This window comes from Trichechus manatus, unplaced genomic scaffold (assembly GCF_000243295.1).
Source record: "Trichechus manatus latirostris isolate Lorelei unplaced genomic scaffold, TriManLat1.0 scaffold00247, whole genome shotgun sequence".
Classification (NCBI taxonomy): domain Eukaryota; kingdom Metazoa; phylum Chordata; class Mammalia; order Sirenia; family Trichechidae; genus Trichechus; species Trichechus manatus.
This window is the reverse complement of record NW_004444183.1, coordinates 1,667,730-1,690,247: the sequence shown is the minus strand read 5'-3', so window position 1 is coordinate 1,690,247 and position 22,518 is coordinate 1,667,730. Positions and strand designations below refer to the sequence as shown.

The 22,518-nt window shown below is 38.2% G+C and overlaps 1 protein-coding gene across 1 annotated transcript in view; it reads left to right on the top strand.

Annotated features, from left to right (window-relative positions):
- ABCA13 (ATP binding cassette subfamily A member 13) overlaps positions 1-22,518 on the top strand; it is a 527,556-nt gene that overhangs the window by 23,543 nt on the left and 481,495 nt on the right. The window contains 2 exon segments of the mRNA XM_023724448.1: positions 8,102-8,195; positions 8,981-9,104. Coding sequence (XP_023580216.1) covers positions 8,102-8,195; positions 8,981-9,104 — 218 coding nt within the window.

Genomic DNA, 22,518 nt, shown 5'->3' with positions numbered 1-22,518 from the left:
GCTTTTCATCTTTCATAATATTGGGGATGTTTTCTGTCAGCAATTCTTCAATGATCCTCTCTGTGTTTTCTGTTTTCTCCCCCTGTTCTGGAACTCTGATCACTCACAGATTTTTGCTTTTGATTGTATCCCACAAAATTCTCAGAGTCTCTTCATTTTTCTTCATTCTTTTTTTCTGATTTTTCCTCAAACAGAGTTATATCCAAGAGTTTGTCTTCAATTTCGCTGATCCTATCTTCCATCATTTCAAACCTGCTCCTCAGTCCTTCTATGGCACTGTCCATTTCTGAAATCTTGTTGTTTATCTTTTGGATTTCTAATTGTTGTTTTTGTATGGTTTCTAGTTGGGAATTTATTTTAGCAGTTTTTCCTGTATTATTTTTTTAAATTCTTCCATTTTTTTGTCTGTATTTTCCATGAATTTGTCTGCCTTTTCAATGAATTTGTCTATTTTTTTCCTCATTTTTGTCTGCTTTTTGCTTCAACTCTTGGATAATTCTGAATATTAGGGATTTGAATCCCCTATCAGTTAGGTCTAGTGCCTTTTTTTCTAATGGAAAGTCATCTGGTGTTTTATTTTGGATGCCTACTGGAACCATCCTGTCCTGTTTTTGTAAACGTTTTGATATCATCTGCTGTCTTTGGGGCATTCATGGTTATTTTCTTCATGTATTGATTGTAGATTCATTTGTTTCGTCCTGATTTTTTGTTTTATTTGGTTATGTCTGAGCAGGTGAGCTGTGTGTTCTTTGTTGTTTGCTAATTTGTGGGCACGATATTTTTCACCTGCTTCTCCAGTGTGCAGGGTCAGTCACTCAGGTATGGTACAGCAGGGCAGGTCCAACTGAAGGGGAGTTGCTGGGATGGGTTGTTTGTGGCACGTACCAGGGCTGACAGTGTGGACTGGGAATCAGTGCAGGGCAGGTTCTAGTAGGTAGTGCCTGTGCTGCTTAGGAGCACAATGATCAGCACACAGTGCAGGTAGGCAGGAAGGAGAGGGTAGATTGTGATGTGTGGAGCTAAGATGGCTATGGGAAAGATGAGAGAGAGGAGAGAGGAACAGGAGCCAAAAACATACACACAAACAAAAAAGAGTGCTAAAGGAGCTTGCTGTTGGAGTAGAGAGATGAAAGACTGAGAAATGAGGAAAAACAAAAATGAAAAAAATAAAATGGGTAAAAGAAAAAAATGAATAAATTGAGAAACTGGAAATGAAGAAAGAAAAAAAGGGAATAAGAGAGAGAAGAAAACAAAACAAAGAAATGAAAGAAACCAAAATCAAAAACAAAGTAAAAAAACAAGAAAAAGAAATGCTCCCAGGGGTGTCTCTTTGCGTCTCCACAGAGTAAGAGAGTAGCTTCCAAGCTGTGTCATACTGCTCGGCTAGAATGGGCTTCCAAGCCAAGAAAAGAAAAAGAAAACAAACAAATCAGAGCAACAACCAAAAAACCCCAGGGGTCCTATCACCATGGCGGCATGGACCAGGAAGCAGTTTCACAGTCAAGCGGTGCTTCACAGCCTTTCAGGAAGAAGCAAAGATGGTGCACAGAGCCAGGTATTTGAGAGAAAGGAGAGGGAGGTGGTGAGAGGTAAGGAAGAAATCTAAAGAAGCGGAAAAAAGCAACACCAGCAACCAACAAAAGACACTCAGGGAGCCAGCCAGTGTGGGCGGGTGGAATCCAGGTGACAATGGGGTGCTTCCCAGCCAAGAAACTGTGGTTGTGGGAAGCAGAGGAGGCTAAGTGGGAGTGAAGAAGGTCCATTTTCCCCCTTTTGATGAAGATTTTCTATGGAATCTTTGATCAAAATGTTCATTTGTGGTAGCCATGCACTATCCAGTTCCTCCGGTCTCATGGCAAAAGAAGCAGTTGTTCATGGAGGCAATTAGCCACACATTTCATTTTCTCCTCCTATTTCTGACTCTTCTTCTTCCTCTGTTGCTCCAGGTGAATAGAGATCAACTGGATGGCCTCTTGCAAACTTTTAAGACCCCAAGCTCTAAGCAACAAACTAGGAGGTAGAACAGAAGCACTTACAACTTATTAGGCCAACTTAGTGGGATGTTCCATGAAACCATGACCTAAACCTCCAAATGAAGGAATGAAATCCCATGAGGCATTTGGTTGTACATAAGCAGCCTCAGAAGCTGCTCCTTTTTTTCATTGTTGTAAATATGTCTATCACACAATTTTTGCCAATTTAACTTTTTACAGGTGTACAGCTTATTGAGAGCACTTACAATAATTGACTATGCAACCTTGTAGTTGTTGTTGTTAGGTGCCGTCCTGTCAGTTCTGACTCATAGTGACCTTATGTACGACAGAACGAAACACTGCTTGGTCCTGCACCATCCTTCCAATCATTGTTATGCTTTAGCCCATAAGGTTTTCACTCACTAATTCTTTTCAGAAGTAGACTACAGAACCTTCTTCTTAGTCTGTCTTAGTCTAGAAGCTCAGCTGAAAAGTGTCCACCATGGGTGACCCTGCTGGTATCTGATTACCAGTGGCATAGCTTCCAGCATTACAGCAACAAGCAAGCCCCCACGGTACAAAAAAGTGACAGATATGTGGGGGAGTCCAATGGTCTAATGTACAACAACTACCACGGCTTCCACCAGACTGAGTCCAGTACAGTTAGATGATGCCTGGCTACCATCACTGACTGCTCTGACAGGCATCACAATAGAGGGCCTCAGGCAGAGCTGGAGAAAAATGTAGAACAAAATTCTAACTCACAAAAATAGACTAGACTTACTGGTCTGACAGAGACTGGAGAAAGCCCAAGAGTATGGCCCCAGACACCCTTTTAGCTCAATAATGAAGTCACTCCTGAAGTTCACCCTTGAGACAAAGATTAGACAGGCCCATAAAACAAAGTGAGACTAAAGGAGCACGCCACCCTAAGGGCAAGGACTAGAAGGCAAGAGGGGACAGGAAAGCTGGTGATGGGGAACCTAAGGTCAAGAAGGGAGAGTGTTGATATGTCGTGGGGTTGTTAACCAATGTCATAAAACAATGTGTACTAACTGTTTAATGAGAAGTCAATTCGTTCTGTAAACCTTCATCTAAAGTACAGTAAAATGTTTTGAAAAAGTCAGTGTTATCTCAAACTTCTGCTCTATTTCAGAAATTGAAATTCAATCTGTGTTTATTCTCTCTTAATGGTTTCAAAATCATTTAAGAGTTCCACAGTGATTTTTTTTTGTTATTGTCATTTTCCCACTTTATAGCTTTAGTCTCCCTTTTCATTTATTTTGTTTATCATCTTATTATCTTTTTGGCTCTTGTTTTCTGGATGCTTATTCCTATTAAGTTATTCCTTTTTATGAAGCAACTATGAAGAATTTATTTCTCATATTTAAATTATGTCTCTTTCTCAGTCATGCTTTATGACTGTCTTTACTTTCCTTTTTTTGTTTGTTTCCTTCAGTATGTTTAGATAGCTGTCATAGTCTTTCTTTCAATCTGACTCATACTTGGGCAGCTCTTTCCAGCTCTGCCCAGGAATTATTTTTGGTCTTTACTCTCCTTTCAATAAATCTGAGACCAGTTCGATTTTTCCTTCTAACTCTTGTGTGATCTCTAAGCATATCCTGTGTGAAACCAAACCCATTGCAGTAGAGTTGATTCAGACTCTTAGCGACCCTATAGGGCAGAGTAGAACCACCCCATAGGGTTTCCAAGGAGCGGCTGGTGGTGGATTCAAACTGGCGACCTTTTGGTCAGCAGCTGTAGCTCTTTATGACTGCGTTACCGGAGCTCCCAGTTTTCTATAGCAGGTGGCAATTGTTGGGGTGGTAGTGGAGATGAGTGGGAGTACTCATCTGAGATAGGATGGAATCTTTGTTAGACTTGTTGGGCTCTGTGCTCTCCTTGAAGTTCTGTTAAATATTTTATACCATGTTCACTCCATCTAGTTGGGGAAATTGCTCTCAAACTTTGGATTCTTTTCATATTTCTCTGTAGCCCTGGAGGCTTCTCCAACTGAGTCAGTCTCATTGTTCACTTTCCTTGTTTCATTTGATCATTCCCAGCAGGAAAAGAAGATGAGGAGATCCATTCAGGGTGCTTATCTGTATAGATGGGGGTGTTGGGGAGAATAACCAGGGATATGCAGGTACTTTGGAAATTCTGAGCTTGTTTATTGGGCTGAACTCTAGAAACTTGTTTCTTGACATTTTTAAGTTAATTGTTAATTAACTTAATTGTTAAAGACAGGTTATTTGATAGTTGTCTCTCCATCTTTCTCTTTTTCTCTTGCTCCCTCTCTCCTTTAACTACTTTTTTTTAACCCCACATTTTATCTGGGAGAAGAAAAAGTCTGTGTGGAAGTTTCAGTATGCCATTTCTATCCAGGAGTGCTTTATGTCTATATGTTCATATGTGTGTATTACTAAGACCTCAAAATATGCCAGCTTATTTCAGCTGTACTGAAGTAACCCAGGAAAAGTTTTAATTGCTGTTTCTGCTAGAGAGTATGGGGGTGGAGACTGGGACAGGAATCTGGGCATCTGTGAAAATATGATGACAGACTCCCTGGGGATGTGAAACTCAAGCTGTTGAGCTGGGCACTCTCACCCTCTCCTGCGCAAGCATCCTTCTGAGACTCTGCTGGAAGAATGGGTGGCTTTGTGGTTGTTGAGAGGGTGGCTGATGTTTTGTAAGCACTAATCAGTTTACCAGGTGATTATGTTTTTCAGAGCAGAGCCTTCAGCAGTATCTACTCCTAATTGCCTTTGGGTGGCACTGATGCCAGTATTTGCTCTGGCCAATTCCTAGTGTTAAGAAGCCACTACCAAAGGTCCTGCAGTGTGGGAGACAGAGCTAAGCACTCAAATTAACCAGAAGGCATCCCCATGGGACAGGGATAAGATAAATAATGTTAGGCAAGATTCAATGACATATGAGAAGAAAAATATGATAAAAAAAGCACCCCTGCAGAGACGTCTCATGAAAGGAGTAGATTTACTCACTCACAATGGACAATGACAGGGCAGAACTGGGGTTTCGACGCTTTTCTCTTAAATAGAGTAATCTCAAATTCAAAACAGTGGAAAGTTTAACCTACTTGTGCTTTCCAAAAGGGGCAATGATTGAACGGGTTGTAAAAATCAGATTTGTTTCATGTTTTTGATTTTTAATTGGACGTCTATTTTTATTTTAAGATTCTCAGAGAAACTTCTCAATATAAGATATAGCATTTTATTTTTTTAACAACGTTATTTCTATTTGCACTAGAGATTTGCCATTGATCTAGAGATTTTGACTGGACTGTTAAATAAATACTGGTAATTTCAGAGTTGCCACTGATTATTTTAATTTGACCTTGACAGAGTCCTTTAAAAATTATGTGATCTTTATATATAGGGAAAAAAAATCCAATGCTTTAAATGAAAAAGATTGATAAATTGATTGCTTAAGAGATTTAGATAATAGAAAGACAAATAAAATATTGGAGAAAGTATTTGCAATACATAAAACCAACAAAGGACTGAATTCTTTTATTTAAAAAAAGGAAACAATTATTTACAAGCCAGTTTAAAAAAAAGAATTTAATAGAAAAATAGGTACAAGAAAGAACAGACAGTTTATAGACCAGGAATTATTATGTATTTAACTTATGTGAAATACTTGACTTTAATAATTGAAGAAATTTTAGCATTTTGCACATAAATTTGACAAAATTTTGACAAAAATTTAAAAGTTTAATCCCAGGTGCTATGGAGAATGTAAAGGCACCCTGGCTGGGCAATGGTTAAAACGCGGGACTGCTAACCGAGAGGTTGGAGGGTGGAACCCACTAGCTGCTCCTCAGTAGAAAAAACCTGACTATTTGCTCTGGTAAAAATTACAGCCTAGGAAACCCTGTGGGGCAGTTCTACTCTGTCATATATGGTTGCTATGAGTTGGAATTCACCTAGCACACGACAACAACAATGGAAACTATGCTTAAAGTGAACAAAGATTGGTTCTGCTTTTATTGAGCACCTTTTGTTGCATCTATCCAAATTAAAAATCATATATACTTTGACTCAGTAATCCCATGTAACAAAGGGGGTTATATTCCTTCTGTACCTTTAAAACTTCCTAACTATGAAAGCAAACTAAGAAAGAAAACCTATTACCTTTGAGTCTATCCTGACTGATGGCCACCCCACGTGTTACAGAGTAGAACTGGTCCATAGGATTTTCTAGGCTGTAATCTTTACAGAAGCAGATCACCAGGCCTTTATTCTGTGGCATCGACGGGTGAGTTCAAACTGCCAACCTTTAGGTTAATAGTCAAGTGCAAACCATTTGTGCCACCCAGGGAACTTTTTCCTAACTATACACATATTTATAGTTTGTTTGTTTATAATATCAGAAATTGTTATCTGGTTTTGGGTCTATAAATCATTTTCTATTTATTTTAAACCTCTCTATTATGAAAAAAAAACCTATCATTCATATGTTATTACCAACGAATTATGTATTCATTCTTCTTAATGTATCAAGTTACTGCTTAATATGAGGTACAATTCCTATTTTGTACATTTATATTCAGCCAGAATTAATTCTGGAATCTTCCTTCCCGCCCCCTACTTCCATACTCTAATAAATTAATTTGTTACAGAGAATGAACAAAATGACTTAAATGAATTTTGGTCTCCTGAGAGTTCTTGATCTTTCTTTCTGGTTTCATTTATGATTCCTTGAACCAGAGGGTAATCTCCTGCAGGCTTTTTCTCTGCTATCAGAATGTGTGATATTGGGTTTCAGCACTTGGTCAGAGAACGTTTCATAATGATGCATTTTCGGAACAAGGAATACTTCCTCATGAACTATTTCAAAGTGGGGGATTTTTTTCTTCTTTAATTACAGCAGGGGTTGAAATACCTTTTCTGCCTGTTTTGTCTTCCTGCTTTCAGGTCACATGACACTCACCTGGTCACAGTTAGATCTGTTTGCTGGACCTTAGAGGGAAGGACTGGGACAGGTGAGACAGGGCGGTGTCAATTTAAAGAGTAAAGGGACTAAAGCAACTGGAAGTTTATTTTCATTCAAAGCATTGTAACTTGACATCTGAAACAGCGTGACATCGTCTTGAGTGTTTGAACACTCTTGTCTTCTTAGCTTGCAGGGTTTTGGCTGTTTGTGCATTTGTGTCTGGCTATAAAATAACTGTATTTATACGGTGATCTGAGCTGATATCAACAGAAGACTATCAACCATAAAAACAAATGCAGAATGATGACAATAACAATAATCTTAGAATAATTAAGAATTTTAAGCATTTTTGATAAATTAATTTGGCTATACCTTGCAGATAGTATTTCTTTCCCAGATAAATAAATTTCATGTACTAATGGTAGTTTTTTTTTTTTTTTCTTTTGACTTTGAACTTTCAGAGTTGTGCAAATTATTGCAATCCTTTCGGGTAGCTGTTTTCTAGTGTGTATCAAGAGATTTCACCACAATTATCTTAGTTTTGGGAATTTATTCCACTCTCAAGGAAGTAGTTCAAGAGAAAAACTCTTTATATGTAAAAATCTTCATTGACAGAATGGGTTTATGAATTATGGTACATCCATTTGGTAAGAATGCTATACAATTAGTAAAATAATAGTTATGAACCATGGCAGCACTGGCAAACAATCACACGATGAAGGTAAATTAGAAGAAGCGTGTGCCACCACCAACTCAGGCAAAATGTTTATTTGGATGGAAGAGTCAGGAAGGCAAAATAACTTAGAAAGAGAAGACAAGCTGATTTACTGTAATGTGGGAAATATGGGTAAAGTTCTTTAATTTCTTTACTGTTATAAGGGCAGTAAATAAAAACGTGGAGGAAAAAGGAAGGGGGCAGATGCCGGGACTGGTGGAAGAACGAGAAAGCTGACAGTCACAGATGTGGACACTGTGGCAAATGAACTGAGGCCTTCTCTGGGGGCCCCTGTCATGAATGATTTATTCTAAGAGGGGACCCTGTCATCCTTACATAGTACACAGTAGGGATGACAATGACTTCCTTTACAAGGGATTGTTTGCCTTCAAGAGATGAGATACCATAATGCTTTGCAATTTATTCAAGTGCAGCCTTTTTTTGTAAAATTCCCCAGGTTCTCTTCCTGGCTGAATTTCTCTGGCCATGTATCCTGTTCATGATTCTGACGATACTTCGTTTTCAAGAACCTCCTAGACATAGAGAGAGTTGTAAGTTTCACTTTTAATTATACTTTTTGAATTACAAACCTCTGAATAAAAAAATGCAGCTTTGTCTCATCTGCTGTTTATAAACTCTTGAAGTCTGAGTTCTTTATATTACCACAGAGCCCTGGTAGTGCAGTGGTTAAGAGCTCTGCTGCTGACCAAAAGGTAAGCAGTTCAAATCCACCAGCTGCTCCTTGGAAACCCTATGGGGCAGTTCTACTCTGTCCTATAGAGTCGCTACTCTACAGCAACAGTTTAAAAAAAAAAAAAAATTCATAATAGTAATATTTCGGGAGTATGTGCCCACAGGCATCGTTTTAGACTTTTTCTTTTAAGAATGATATTCACAGATGTATGCTAAACCTAGTAAATAGATAAACTTTCCCAACTCAATTTGGTACATAAGAATATAGGCCATCATAAATACAAGTAGTCCCTGACTTACAACAGGGTTCCATTCGGCAGACTCCATCGTAAGTCGGTGCTGAAGTAAGTCAAATACCTTTTTCTCCCTAGTTTTCATAACCTGCTACACAGCAATGTTTTCAACAGTAAATCACAGCAATGAACATCTGCCAATAAACATCTGAGAATGATAACATCAGCAAATTACCCACTGCAACATTGTATGTAGTACATATTACTAACCATAAGATGTACAAAAAAAGAAAAGAAAACCAAAAAGACAGAACCAATAGTTGTAAGTGCAGTTTGCCATAACTGGAATACATAGGGGACTACCTGTATAAATTTTGGCAGAGGTTTTAAGGATTCATTTCTTCTTCCAGGTTACTTGCAAGCCCGGGACCTGCCGAGCCGGGGTGTTTTCCCCTTTGTCCAAGGCCTTCTTTGCAACACCGGGTCACAGTGCAGGAATACCAGCTATGAGCGATACTCTGAGCACCTTTTTCGGTAAGAGAGAAACCCTCTCAGAAGACATGGGAAGCTGGTGCATCGGCCAGGCATGGTCTTTCAGTAAAATGTCAATTGTTTGCGACAGGTCAGAGATTCTGAGAAGTACAGAATTTAGAGCTAAAAGAAAACAATTTTTCAGACTCACATAATAATGGCTCCAACTAACGGATATTTTCCAGTAGGAAGTCTTTCCACTGCTGTTTTAAGAATCACAGAGAAAGCGCTGACTAGCAAAATCTATTTGCATTTCATAGTTTATCTTCGGTAGGTTAAAACTTTGATCTCAAAATCACTTACTTAACCAACTTTTCATTGGTCCCGATACCCCAGATCAAGTACTTACCGAACCACTGCTGAGTTTTCCCTAGTGTGCTATTAGTTGGCCAGGATCCTCTTCTCAGCTGAGATAAAATGAAAGCGGTCATCAGCCATCTCTTAATTCTCTGTGTAAATCCCTAAATGAACTAGATGACAGCTAAATTTCCTGCTAGGATTCTCTCAAAGCTAAACCATGCCTGTGGTTGCTAAGGCCTTAATTGACCTTGAAGGCAAAACAGAGAAAGAGCAGGAAGTAATTCTTGCAAGAGTGTCAAAGAGAATGGGGGTTAACTTGGAGAATCCTGAATGCTCTGGAAACTTCTCTCAAGTGGAGTTAGGGATGCAAGGAAGTGACTGATTGATCGTGCTAGTTTGATTGTATTTATCATTTCTGAATGATCTAGCTTTGGTTTTACCTACTCTTAATAGTACTGAACAACCTAAGATATTTATATGTAAAACATCTTAAAATACATGATCTTCATCTTTCAACTTTAAACTACAAGAAGAAATTTACACGTTTCCAGATAATTTTGCGTACATCTGGTACAATATTTGTAAGTGGTGCTTACATCTTTTTTGAGATGCGAAGTGTAAAAGTATGATATTAAAATAATCATTTGGAAATAGTGTAAAACAATAACCATGAAAAGTTTAATGATTTTGTGTGTGTGTGTGTGCTGTCTGTGTGTGTGTGGAAAGAGAAAGGATGCAATGCTATATGTTTCTGGGAAGCTTTAGAAGAACTTGAGTCTCATCAACATTTCAAGTTCAGGCCTTTCTTATGTCTCTTCCTTACTTGGAATGAAAAATTTAAACGATGTTGGAGTGGAAAGAGATGGGCTTTGGAGCCAAACAATACTGGCTCTGCTACCTTTTAGTTCTGTGATTTTGTGCAAAATATTGAACTTACTCATTGTGATTGAGTAGATTCTGAGTCATGGTGACCCCATGTTTGTCATTGTAGAAATGTGCTCAACAGGGTTTTCAATGGCTGATTTTTCAGTAGAACTCCAGGCCTTTCTTTCAAGGTACCGCTGAGGGGACTGGAACCTACAAATTCTTGGTTAGTAGCAGTCATGGATTGAATTATGTTCCCCAAAAAATGTGTGTATCAATTTGGCTGGACCATGATTCCCAGTATTGTGTGGTTGTCCTCCATTTTGTGATTGTAATTTTATGTTAAAGAGGATTAGGGTGGGATTATAACACCGTTACTAGGGTCACATCCCTGGATTCAATGTCAAGGGAGTTTCCCTGGGGTGTGGACTGTACCACCTTTTATCTCTTGTAAGAGATAAAAGGAAAGAGAAGCAAGCAGAGAGTTGGGGACCTCATACCACCAAGAAAGTAGTGCTGGGAGCAGAGCATGTCCTTTGAACCTGAGGTTCCTGCGCTGAGATGCTCCCAGACCAAGGGGAGACTAATGCATCACAAGGACCTTCCTCCAGAGCTGACAGAGACAGAAAGCATTCCCTGGAGCTGATGCCTTGAATTTGGACTTGTAGCCTACTAGAGAATAAATTTCTCGTTGTTAAAAGCCATCCACTTGCGGTATTTTTGTTATAGCAGCACTAGATGACTAAGACAGTAGCAGACCACATTAACTATTTGCATCACTCAGGGACTCCTGCAAATAACTTCTCCGAATTTTAGTTACCTCACTTACCTACTTCAAGAGTTGTGAATATTAAAGACACAGTACATAAAATAGTCTAGCACAGTGCAGGGCACAGAGGCATTCAGTCAAGGAAGCTAATAACAAATCCTTATTACTATGGCTATAACAATAATAAAATATTTTTCGATGTCAGAAAGTAACTATCTTTTTTCTCTGTTTCTCTGTTTCTGCCACAGCAACTTGTTGAAACTCAGGGATTATAAATTGAACCTACTGCAGGTCTTCAGACCACATTCTGAGAAGGATGGTCTGTGCGATAATTATAGTCAGCATCACAAAGCCCTTGACTTTGATAGTCAAAGGCTGAAATGCCACTCAGTGTCGATTAGGGGTGAGAAATGCAAAATGAAAGAAAGAAAGACTTTTGGAAGAAATGAGAAAAAAGGGAAAAGTGAGCATGAGAAAACAAGAAAAGAGCCAAGCAGTGCCCTGTCAAGCTTGTCCCTGGTTTCTGACCCAGGCCACTCCACCCGTCGTTTTCCATCTGTTTTCATAGTGATGTTATCATGGTTAATTTAGCTTGTGAATTACCATGAACTTTATAATTCCTTGAGAGAATTTCACTTTGGGCAGAAATCCTAAATTTCATCTAATCTAGGTTATGATTGTAAAAATCAACCTCCTTATCCCTGGCTTTGTTAGAGGGCTTCCCCTCAACCTTTAACAAAAGGATTTCAGAGTAAAAATATGAATCATTACTGACAACAGATTATGTAGATATTCATACACAGCGTAAGGAATCTTTCCTAGTTTGTTTTAAGTGAAACTAATCAGTCTGAGAAGATATACAACTAGAATACTCCTTAAAAGTGAGAATGGTGGGACTTTGGCTCTGATTTTTTGGACACATCAACAGGAAAGAGCAATCTCTAGAAAAGGGCGTCATGTTTGGTAAAGTAGAGGGCCAGTGAAAACAAGGGAAATCATCAGCGATATAGATTGACACAATAGTTACAACAATGGGCTCAAACATACCAGCGATCATGAGGATGGCACAGAACCAAGCAATGTTTCGTTCTGTTATACATAAACTTGCTATGAGTTGGAGCTGACAAGGCAGCAAATAATCCTAATGTGCTGTCCAAATATGCCCCTCACTTCTCTTTTCACTGTTGGCAATTGTCAGCAGGCTAATTGACAGGGCCTGTTCCAGAGCATTCTTCACTGTTAGCCTACAACATCTGATGCTTTGTGTGTTGGGTATAGATTTAGACTTTCAACTTCCGAAAATATTCTCTTTGTAGCTATTCCCAGTGATTTCCTGCTTTTCCCACTTCATTATCATTAATATTTTTCTTTATTTTCTCCATTCTTAAGTGCACCTAGATCTCTTGAGGGTTATTTTACCATCTCTTCCTCTTTCTCCACGACTGTCATGTTCTCTATAGTGTTTGGTAACAGCCTGCTGTGGCCTCACTTATCAGCTGTGCACTTGATTTTCACTCTTTAGACACTCTTTTGAGTGTCTTCCATGCTTTATAGTCTCTATTTTATCATTCTCTCTATTCCAGGCTCCTTTCAGAGCAGCTGAATCCTCTTTGTTTTTCAAAAGCAGCCACCATCAAAAGCAACTAGCAATTTGATTCTTGTTTCTCAAAAAAAAAAAAAAGGCTTTTCTGGCATCTAGAAGCATCAACAGGTTTTTGCACACTTCATTATAATACTTTGTCTTCTCAAGTCATCCTTTGAAATCTTCTGTTCAGCTCTTTTACTTCGTCATTTCTTCCATTTGCTTTAGCTACTCCATGTTCAAGAGCAAGTTTCAGAGTCTCTTCTGACATCCATTTTGGTTTTTTATTTCTTTCCTATTTTTTAATGAACAATCACCTTGGTGTCATCCCACAACTTGTCTGGTCTTTGGTGATTAGTGTTCAATGTGTCAAATCTAGTCTTGAGATGGTCTCTAAATTCAGGTGGGATGACACTCTCTGTCTTTTAATGGTTGTTGTTGTTTTTAGTTGCTGTTGAGTCAGTCTGCAACTCATGGTGACCCCCTGTGCAATGAATAAAATGCTGTCTAGACCCTCCCCATGATTAGTTGGGGATTGGACTGCTGTGATCCATAGAGTTTTCCTTGGTTGATATTCAGAAGTAGATCACCAGGCCTTTCTTCTTAGTGTGTCTTAGTTTGGAAGCTCTGCTGGAACCTGTTCAACAACATAGCACCACACAAGTCTCCACTGACAGGTGGTGGCTGTGCCTGAGGTGTGTTTGCCGGGAGTCGAACCTGGGGCTCTCACATGGAAGGCATGACTTTTACCACTGAACCACAACTGCCCTCTAACTTTAATGTATTGGGTTTAAATGTTGCAGCTTGTTTTCTGTTTTGGCTAGCTGTTCTTTGCTCTGATTTTTCTCTTTCTCGACTTTATATGTAAATTGATTATTTCTTATTATTCCATTTTCTATCTACTGCTGACTTATTAGCTATACCACTTTGTTGTACTTTTCTAATGGTTCATGCAATTTCATACTGATGTATATTTATCTGTAATAGTGATTTCTGGAAGAAGGATTGCTGGGTGAAGAGTAAATACATCTTTGATTTTGATGGTCTTTTCCAAATTCCCCTCTATGGAGAGGATTGTTATCTCTCAACTATGAACCTTTGTTTTTTCTCTTTTTAATGTACATCCTCAAGTTTATAAAATTATCACTCAACTGTGTAACCATAATTTAGTTCAGGTCCCTTGTGTATACATTAATCATGCATATTGAAAATTGGCATTGAAATAATTGTGACCTTGTGACTCAGAGCCAGGAAACATGTCCCCTACTCTTCCGTATTTCCAGCCCTTCAATTTTTGGTGCCCTTCCTGCCTCCTTTTTCTGTCTCTGATAGAAACACTTCTGAACCCTTCCCTCAGTCTTTCTCTCTCTTGCCCTCTGCCTCTCCTTCTACTCTTGTTTGTGTCATATGTGGGTCATTGGTCCTTGGGCCAGTGAGTATCCTATCCCTGTGCTGGTCATATTTAACAATCTCTCCAGTCCTCTTAGGCCAGTCCCTCAGTGCAGTTTTAATGGCATTTTTCTACTCTGACACACACGAGGTCAAAATGAGTCAGAATTGAGTCTACCTAAATGGGTTGATAATATGTAGTTTATACTTTTTTCCCCCTGTGAAATATTTATTTTTCTTTTGAGTAGTTCTTTTTCTTCTGTTTCTAGGGAGTCTTTACATACTAAGGAATCAAACTCTGTCTAGATATGAGCTGTGATTACTCTTTCTTGAGTTTGTCATTTGTCCATTTTTTTTTTTACTATTTATTATTTTAAGCAATAACTCCCATTCTCCCCTCCATCCATCCCGTGATAACTACTAATAAACTTTTGTCTTTATGTATTTGTCTATTCTAGATATTTCATATAAGTGGAATCATATATGTCCTTTTGTGTCTGACTTATTTCATTCAGCATAATGTTGTCAAGTTTCATATATGTCATAGCATGTATTAGACCTTCATTTCTCTTTATGGCTGAATAATATTTCATTGCGTGTATGTAGCACATTTTGTTTATACATTTATATTGTATGTTCCGGATATTTAGGTAGGCTGTTTCTACCTTTTCGCTTTTGTGAATCATGCTGCAATGAACACTGGCGTATATGTACTTGTTTGAGTCCCTGCTTTAAAGTCTTTTGGGTATATATCTAGGAATTAAACATAATTCTATATTTAAATTTTTTGAGGAACTGTCAAACTCTTTTCCACAGTGGCTACACCATTTTACATTCTCACCAGCAGCGGATGGGGGTTCTAATTTCTCCACATCCTCACCAGCACTTGTCAGTTTATGTTTTTTCCGGTAATAGCTGTCTTAGTTATTTAGTGCTACTATAACAGAAATACCACAAGCGGGTGGCTTTAACAAACGGAAATTTGTTTTCTCACAGTTTAGGAGGCTAGCAGTCTGGATTCAGGCGCTGGCTCTAGGGGAAGGCTTTTTCTCTCTGTTGGCTCTGGGGGAAGGTCCTTGTCTCTTTTCAGCTTCTGTTTCTTGATTCCTTGATGATCTCATGTGGTAAGGCATCTGTCAGCCCCCCATCTCTACTTGCTTGTTGCTTGTTCAGTCTGCTCTTTTATAACTCAAAACAGTCTGACACCCTACACTAATACTGCCTCATTAACATAACAAAGAAAACAAAACAAAAAATCCCAAACAGGTTGCCATCGAGTTGATCTCAACTCATAGAGTAGAACTGCCCCGTAATGTTTCCAAGGAGGGGCTGGTGGATTCCAGTTGCCGACCTTTTGGTTAGCAGTTGTAGCACTTAACCAGTTGTGCCACCAGAGCTCCAACAAAGAAAACCCAGTCCCAAATGGAGTTAGAACTACAGCTATAGGGGTAAAGATTTACAATACATGTTTTTGAGAGACACAACTGAATCTATAACAATAACCATCCTAGTGCACATGAGATGTTATCTCATTGTGGCTTTGATTTGCATTTCTTTGATGACTAATGACCTTGCACATCTTTTAATGTGCCTATTTGCCATGTGTATACCTTCTGTAAATAAATGTCTATTAAAATCCTTTACCTAATTTTTAATTTTTTGTCTTTCTGTTGTTGAGTTGTATGAGTTCCCTATATATTCTGGATATTAAACCCTTATCAGATATATGTTTCCCAAGTATTTTCTCCCATTTTATGGGTCGTCTCTTCACTTTTTTCATAAAGTTGTTTGATGCACAAAAGTTGTTTTTTAATTTTGATGAAGTCCACTCTATTTTTTTTTTCAGTTGTTTGTGCTTTTGATGCCATATCTAAGAATCCATTGTCAAAAAAATGTCTTGAAATTTTACCCATATGTTCATTTCTAAGAGTTTTATTATTTCAGTTTTTATATTTAGATCATTGAACTATTTTGGGTTAAGTTTTGTATATGGTGTGAGGTATGGATCCAACTTCTTTCTTTTGCATGTGGAGATCCAGTGATCCCAGTAACATTTGTTGAAGATATTATTCTTTTATTCTGTCCTCATTGAATAGACTCAGAACCCTTGTTCAAACCAATTAATTTCTTTTAATAGAAGTGTTTTCTTTTATCATTTTTATGGTTAGTTTAAAAAAATATCTGAAAATTTTTCTGGGTTAATGAAAAACTAAGGCCACAAAAAGAAATTTCTTAGATCAAAAGCTGTCAAATATTGGTTAGATGATCTCTTTGTGTTGATATTTTAGAAGAGATTTATCAAATGCTTAGAATTTGTATTAACTGATGGTATCTAACTGTGCTTCTCAGGGTCCCTCACTCTATTACTTGGGATTCCTTCTCCTACCACAAGATAGACTATGGAGTGGGATCTAGTCACTCCAGGTCCTCCTTCAATAGCTTATCCTGAAAATAACCACATAACCTCTTCACTTTGGGACTTGGTTGAAAAGCCCTGGTGAGAGGCAAGCTGGGGAAACCAAGAGTAGAAGTGTATTGGAGACAAAGATTCTGAAATTCTATTAAGTAATTATAGCTATTATTGCTGGTCTGAGGTGTTTATTTTTTATTGTTTTTTTTTAATAGACCTAAAGAAAGTCCCAAAGAAATTTCTGTTCTCTTTCTTTAAATTGAAATTTCTCATACTTTCAGTCTCCTTCAGATCCTAGCCAGTCATAATATAGGTTTCAAAGGCCACTTCATCCTTGCAGACTCTCCTTGCAAACACCTGACCAGCTATCTTAGGGGAAAGATTTCTGCATTTTGATGTGGTTGCCTTAAGAAATAATTCTAATTCAATAAGAACTTGTCTTGCTTGTTAATCAATAAGTAAAAATTAGCATAAATTGCAGTTGAAACAAAAGTCACATTGCTTTATGTAGCTTTCTGATTCCTGTAGCTCTTATGCTGAAAATGCATATTCCAGAGTTTCCCTTACTATTACTACTACTCTTTAGTTTTTATTTACAGAGAGCTAGGTGCTGGACTCTGTGCTAAGCATTTTACATGAACTCTCTTGACTAATTCTCACATCAACTCTATTAGGTGAATAATATTATAATCCCATTTAGAAGATGATTTTCCCAAGGACACACAACTTGAAAAGCATTGTGATTCATGGCAATTCTCATTGAGTCTGAGTTTCCTCATATGCAATCTGAAGATGTGTGCCTGAGCCCTTTCTGAACCCCTCTCACATCTGGCATCCTCAAGGCTTTCATGGGAATCCCGTGGCTGTCTCTAGGTGCAACATTTTGTTCCTGACCATTGGTAGAGTTGTTCTTTTTGCTGATCTGTGGACTGAGAAGGAAGTTCGGTCATCTCTACCAAGTGAACTTCTCTTGTCCTCCTTCATTCTAATCTTCTGTGTCCCCCTTTCCTTCAAAACGCCTCTCCCACAGCGGCAAAGTCAAGCATTACCTGATAAAAGACTAAAGAATAAACTGGACTCAGGAAGGAGGAAATTGCTCTCCACCCAACTTCTGTTACAACGCTAAGATTCCCCAGGTGTGCTGGAATTTTCTCTTTGTTCTCTCTCTTTCACAAAGACATGAATCCATATTTAATCATGTGTTTTTCTATTTATTTTTTTGCTACAAACATATCTTATGTTAATAAGAGTTCATAATGCAGTTAAAAGCAAATTGATGTGCTTTTGAAATAATAACTAAAAGAAGAACATAAAACCAGCTTATTATTACAGGGGAAATTCATCTTGAATTACATCAGTCTCTATAATCTGATAATTCTATGGTTGCCTGGAAATTCTCATGTCTGGGTGAGCAGGAGAGCTTGAATCATGTTTCACAGGTTGCAGAGGTCATTTTTAACCTTTAATAGGAGAGACCTTGACAGAGAAATAATAACTGGTTTCTTGCCGTGTTTTCAGAGTCCTGACTCGTTTGAGTTGAAGGCCATACTTTAAAAGGGGAGATTTCAGTCAAGTGTGAGAGTTGTATGTAGCAGAAGATGACCTGGACCAAAGATGGCCATCTGGGCTCTACGTTGGGCTCTGCCATTATCAGACCACTGGCTTTTAGAAAATTCACTTAAATACTTCAGTCTCATTCTTCATTTTTAAATAGACTGGGATCTTAAAGCATTGAATTTATTTTGTTTATCAATAAACATTTGTTGAACCTACTCAGACTTCATTGTGTTGTTAGTTGCAGTTGACATGACTCTGACTCATGGTGACCTTATGTATAACTGAACAAAATATTGCCTGGTCCTGAACGATCTGCACGATTGTTGGTGTTTTTCAGTCCATTGTTGTGGCTACTGTGTCAATCCATCTCATTGAGGGTTTTCCTCACCTTTGTTGGCCCTCCACTTTACCAAACATTATGTCCTTTCCAGTGATTGATTCCTCCTGATAACACATCCAAAGTAAGTGAGTTGAAGTCTCAGACAATATTCTGTTATCCATCGTGTTTTTATTGGCTAATTTAGATTAGATTGGCTAATTTAGATTAGAATTAGATTTCCAGGTCTTTCTTGCTAGTCTGTTATAGTCTGGAAGATCCATTGAAATTTGTCCACCATGGGTGACCCTGCTGGTATTTGAAATACTGGTGGCATAGCTTCTAGCACCATAGTAACATGAAAGCCACCACATTATGACAAACTGACATACAGGTGGTGGGACTTCATAATAGGTTGTGAGGATTAAATGACAATGTTTGTGGAAAGGATTTTTACTGTCACAGTTTATCAGGGAAGCTTTGTTATTATTTCATGTTGCATTTACTTGTTGAAGACTGTTACTTCATTTTTACGGAGTTCTCTAATTTGTAAAATAAAGGAACTGTGTTTTAAAAAATCAAAGCATTCAATAATTTCTTTTTTTAAAATTTGTTTCTTTATTTTTTATTGTACTTTAGATGAAGGTTTACAGAACAAGTAGTTTCTCATTAAACAGTTAGTACACATATTGTTTTACGACATTGGTTAACAACACCACATGTCAACACTCTCCCTTCTCTACCTTGAGTTCCCTTTTACCAGCTTTCCTGGCCCCTCCTGCCTTCCAGTCCTTGTCCCCGGGCTGTTGTGCCCCATTAGTCTCATTTTGTTTTACGGGCCTGTCTAATCTTTGGCTGAAAGGTGAACCTTGGGAATGACTTCATTACTGAGCTACTTGGGTGTCCGGGGGCCATACTCTCAGGGTTTCTCCAGTCTCTGTCAAACCAGTAAGTCTGGTCTTTTTTTGTGAGTTAGAATTTTATTCTACATTTTTCTCCAGCTTTGCCCAGGACCCTCTATTGTGATCCCTGTCTGATCAGTCAGTGGTGGTAGCCGGGCATCATCTAGTTGTACTGGACTCGGTCTGGTGGAGGCTGTGGTAGCTCTGGTCCATTAGTCCTTTGGACTAATCTTTCACTTCTATCTTGTTTTCTTCATTCTCCCTTGCTGCCGAAGGGGTGAGACCAGTGGAGTATCTTAGATGGCTGCTCACAAGCTTTTAAGATCCCAGACGCTACTCACCAAGGTAGAATGTAGAACATTTTCTTTAAAAACTATGTTATGTCAACCTAGCTAGATGTTCCCCGAGACTATGGTCCCCACATCCCTCCACTCAGCAATCTGGTCCCTCAGGGAGTTTGGAAGTGTCTATGTAGCTTCCATTACCTTGCCTTGTACAAGTTATGCTGGCTTCCCCAGTATCGTGTACTGTCTTACCCTTCACCATTGTCTATTGTCTATTTAGTTTCCCCCTACCCCTCCTCGCCCTCATAACCATCAAAGATTGTTTCTTTTTGTGTATAAACCTTTTCAAGAGTTTTTACAGTAGTGGTCTCATACAATATTTGTCCTTTTGTGATTTACTTATTTCACTCAGCATAAATGTCTTCCAGATTCACACATGTTATGAGATGCTTGGCAGATTCATCATTGTTCTTTATTGTTGCATAATACCCATTTTGTGTATGTACCATGTTTGTTTATCCGTTCATCTATTGATGGGCATCTAGGTTGCTTCTATCTTACTGCTATTGTGGACAATGCTGCAATGAACATGGGTGTGCATATGTCTATTCGTGTGATGACTTTTATTTCTCTAGGATATATTCCTAGGAGTGGGATTGCTGGATCATATGGTATTTCTATTTCTAGCTTTCTAAGGATGCACCATATTGTTTTCCAAAATGGTTGTAACATTTTGCATTCCCTCCAGCTGTGCATAAGAGTTCCAATCTCTCTGCAGCCTCCCCAACATTTTTTATTTCCAGTTTTTTTGATTTGTGCTGGTAATGCTGGGGTGAGATGGTATCTCACTGTGGTTTTGATTTGCATTTCTCTAATGGCTGGTGATCACAAGCATTTCTTCATGTGTCTGTTGGCTGCTTGAATGTCTTCTTTGGTGAAGTATCTGTTCATTTCCTTTGCCCATTTTTTAATTGGATTATTTGTCTTTTTATTGTAGAGGTATTACATTTTCTTGTAGATTTTAGAGATTAGACCTTTGCCTGATTTGTCATAGCCAAAAACTTTTTCCCAGTCTGTAGATTCTCTTTTTACTCTTTTGGTAAAATCTTCTGATGAGTATAAGTGTTTCATTTTTAGAAGATCCCAGTTTTCTAGCCTATCTTCTGGAGTTTGCGTGTTATTGGTTAGGATTTATATCCTGTTAATGCCGTGTATTAGGGCCTGTAGCATTGATCCTATTTTTTCTTCTATGATCTTTATAGTTTTTGGCTTTATGTTTAGGTCTTTGATCCATTTTGAATTATTTTTTGTGTATGGGGTGAGGTATGGGTCTTGTTTCATTTTTTTGCAGATGGACATCCAGTTTTGCCAGCACCATTTGTTAAAAAGGCTGTCTTTTGCCCATTTGATGGACTTTGGGCCCTTGTCGAAGATCAGGTGACCATAGGTGGATGGACTTACATCTGACTTCTCAATTCTGTTCCATTGGTCAATGTATCTGTTGTTGTACCAGTACCAGGCTGTTTTGACTACTGTAGCTGTATAGCAGGTTCTGAGGTCAGATAGTGCAAGTCCTCCTACTTTATTCTTCTTGTTCAATAGTGCTTTACTTATCTGGGGCTTCTTCCCTTTCCATATAAAGTTAATGATTAGTTTTTCCATCTGTGTAAAGAATGTCGTTGGTATTTGGATCGGGATTGCATTGTATTTGTATATCGCTTTGGGTAGAATTGTCATTTTCTCAATGTTGTGTCTACCTATCCATGAGCGGGGTATGTTTTTCCATTTATGTAGATCTCTTTTGGTTTTTTGCGGTAATGTTTTGTAGTTTTCTTTGTATAGGTCTTTTACAACCTGGTTAGATTTATTCATATGTATTTTATTTTTTTAGGGGCTATTATAAATGGTATTGTTTTCCTGATTGCCTTCTCATTGTTCTCTTTTTTGGCGTATAGGAATCCAACTGATTTTTGTATGTTTATCTTGTATCCTGCTCCTCTGCTAAATCTTTCTGTCATGGATTGAATTGTGTCCCCCAAAAATATCTGTAAACTTGGCTAGGTCATGATTCCCAGTATTGTATGATTGTCTACCATTTTGTCATTTGATGTGATTTCCCTGTGTGTTGCAAATTCTATCATTATGACATAATAAGATGGATTAGCGGCAGTTATATTGATGAGGTCTACAAGATTAGATAGTGTCTTAAGCCAATCTCTTTCGAGATATAAAAGACAGAAGCGAGCAGAGAGATGGGGGACCTCATACCACCAAGAAAGCAGTGCTGGGAGCAGACTGCATCCTTTGGACCCAGGGTTCCTAAGCAGAGAATCTCCTAGTCCAAGGGAAGATTGACAAGAAGGACCTTCCTCCAGAGCTGACGGAGAGAAAAAGCCTTCCCCTGGAGCTGACACCCTGAATTTGGACTTCTAGCTTACTAGACTGTAAGAAAATAAATTTCTCTTTATTAAAGCAATCCACTTGTGGTATTTCTGTTATAGCAGCACTGGATGACTAAGACACTTTATATTAGTTCCAGTAGTTTTCTCATGGAGTCTTTAGGGTTTTCTGTGTATAGTATTATATCATTCGCAAATAGGGACAGTTTAACTTCTTCATTACCAGTTTGGATGCCTTTTATTTCTTTTTCTTGCCTTATTGCTCTAGCTAGGACTTTCAGCACATTATTAAATAGGAGTGGTGATAAACGTCATCCGTGTCTTGTTTTTGTTCTCAAGGGGAATGTTTTTAGCCTCTCTCCATTAAAAATGATGTTGGCTGTTGGTTTTGCATAGATACCCTTTATTATGTTGAGAAATTTCCCTTCTATACCTATTTTACTGAGTTTTTATCAGGAATGGGTGTTGGACTTTGTTGAACGCCTTTTCTGCGTTGATTAAGATGATCATGCGATTCTTTTGTTTACGTAGTTTATTATGTGGTTGATTGATTTTCTAATGTTGAACCATTCTTGCATACCTGGTATGAATCCCACTTGGTTGTGATGTATTATTTTTTTGATATGATACTGAATTCTATTGGCT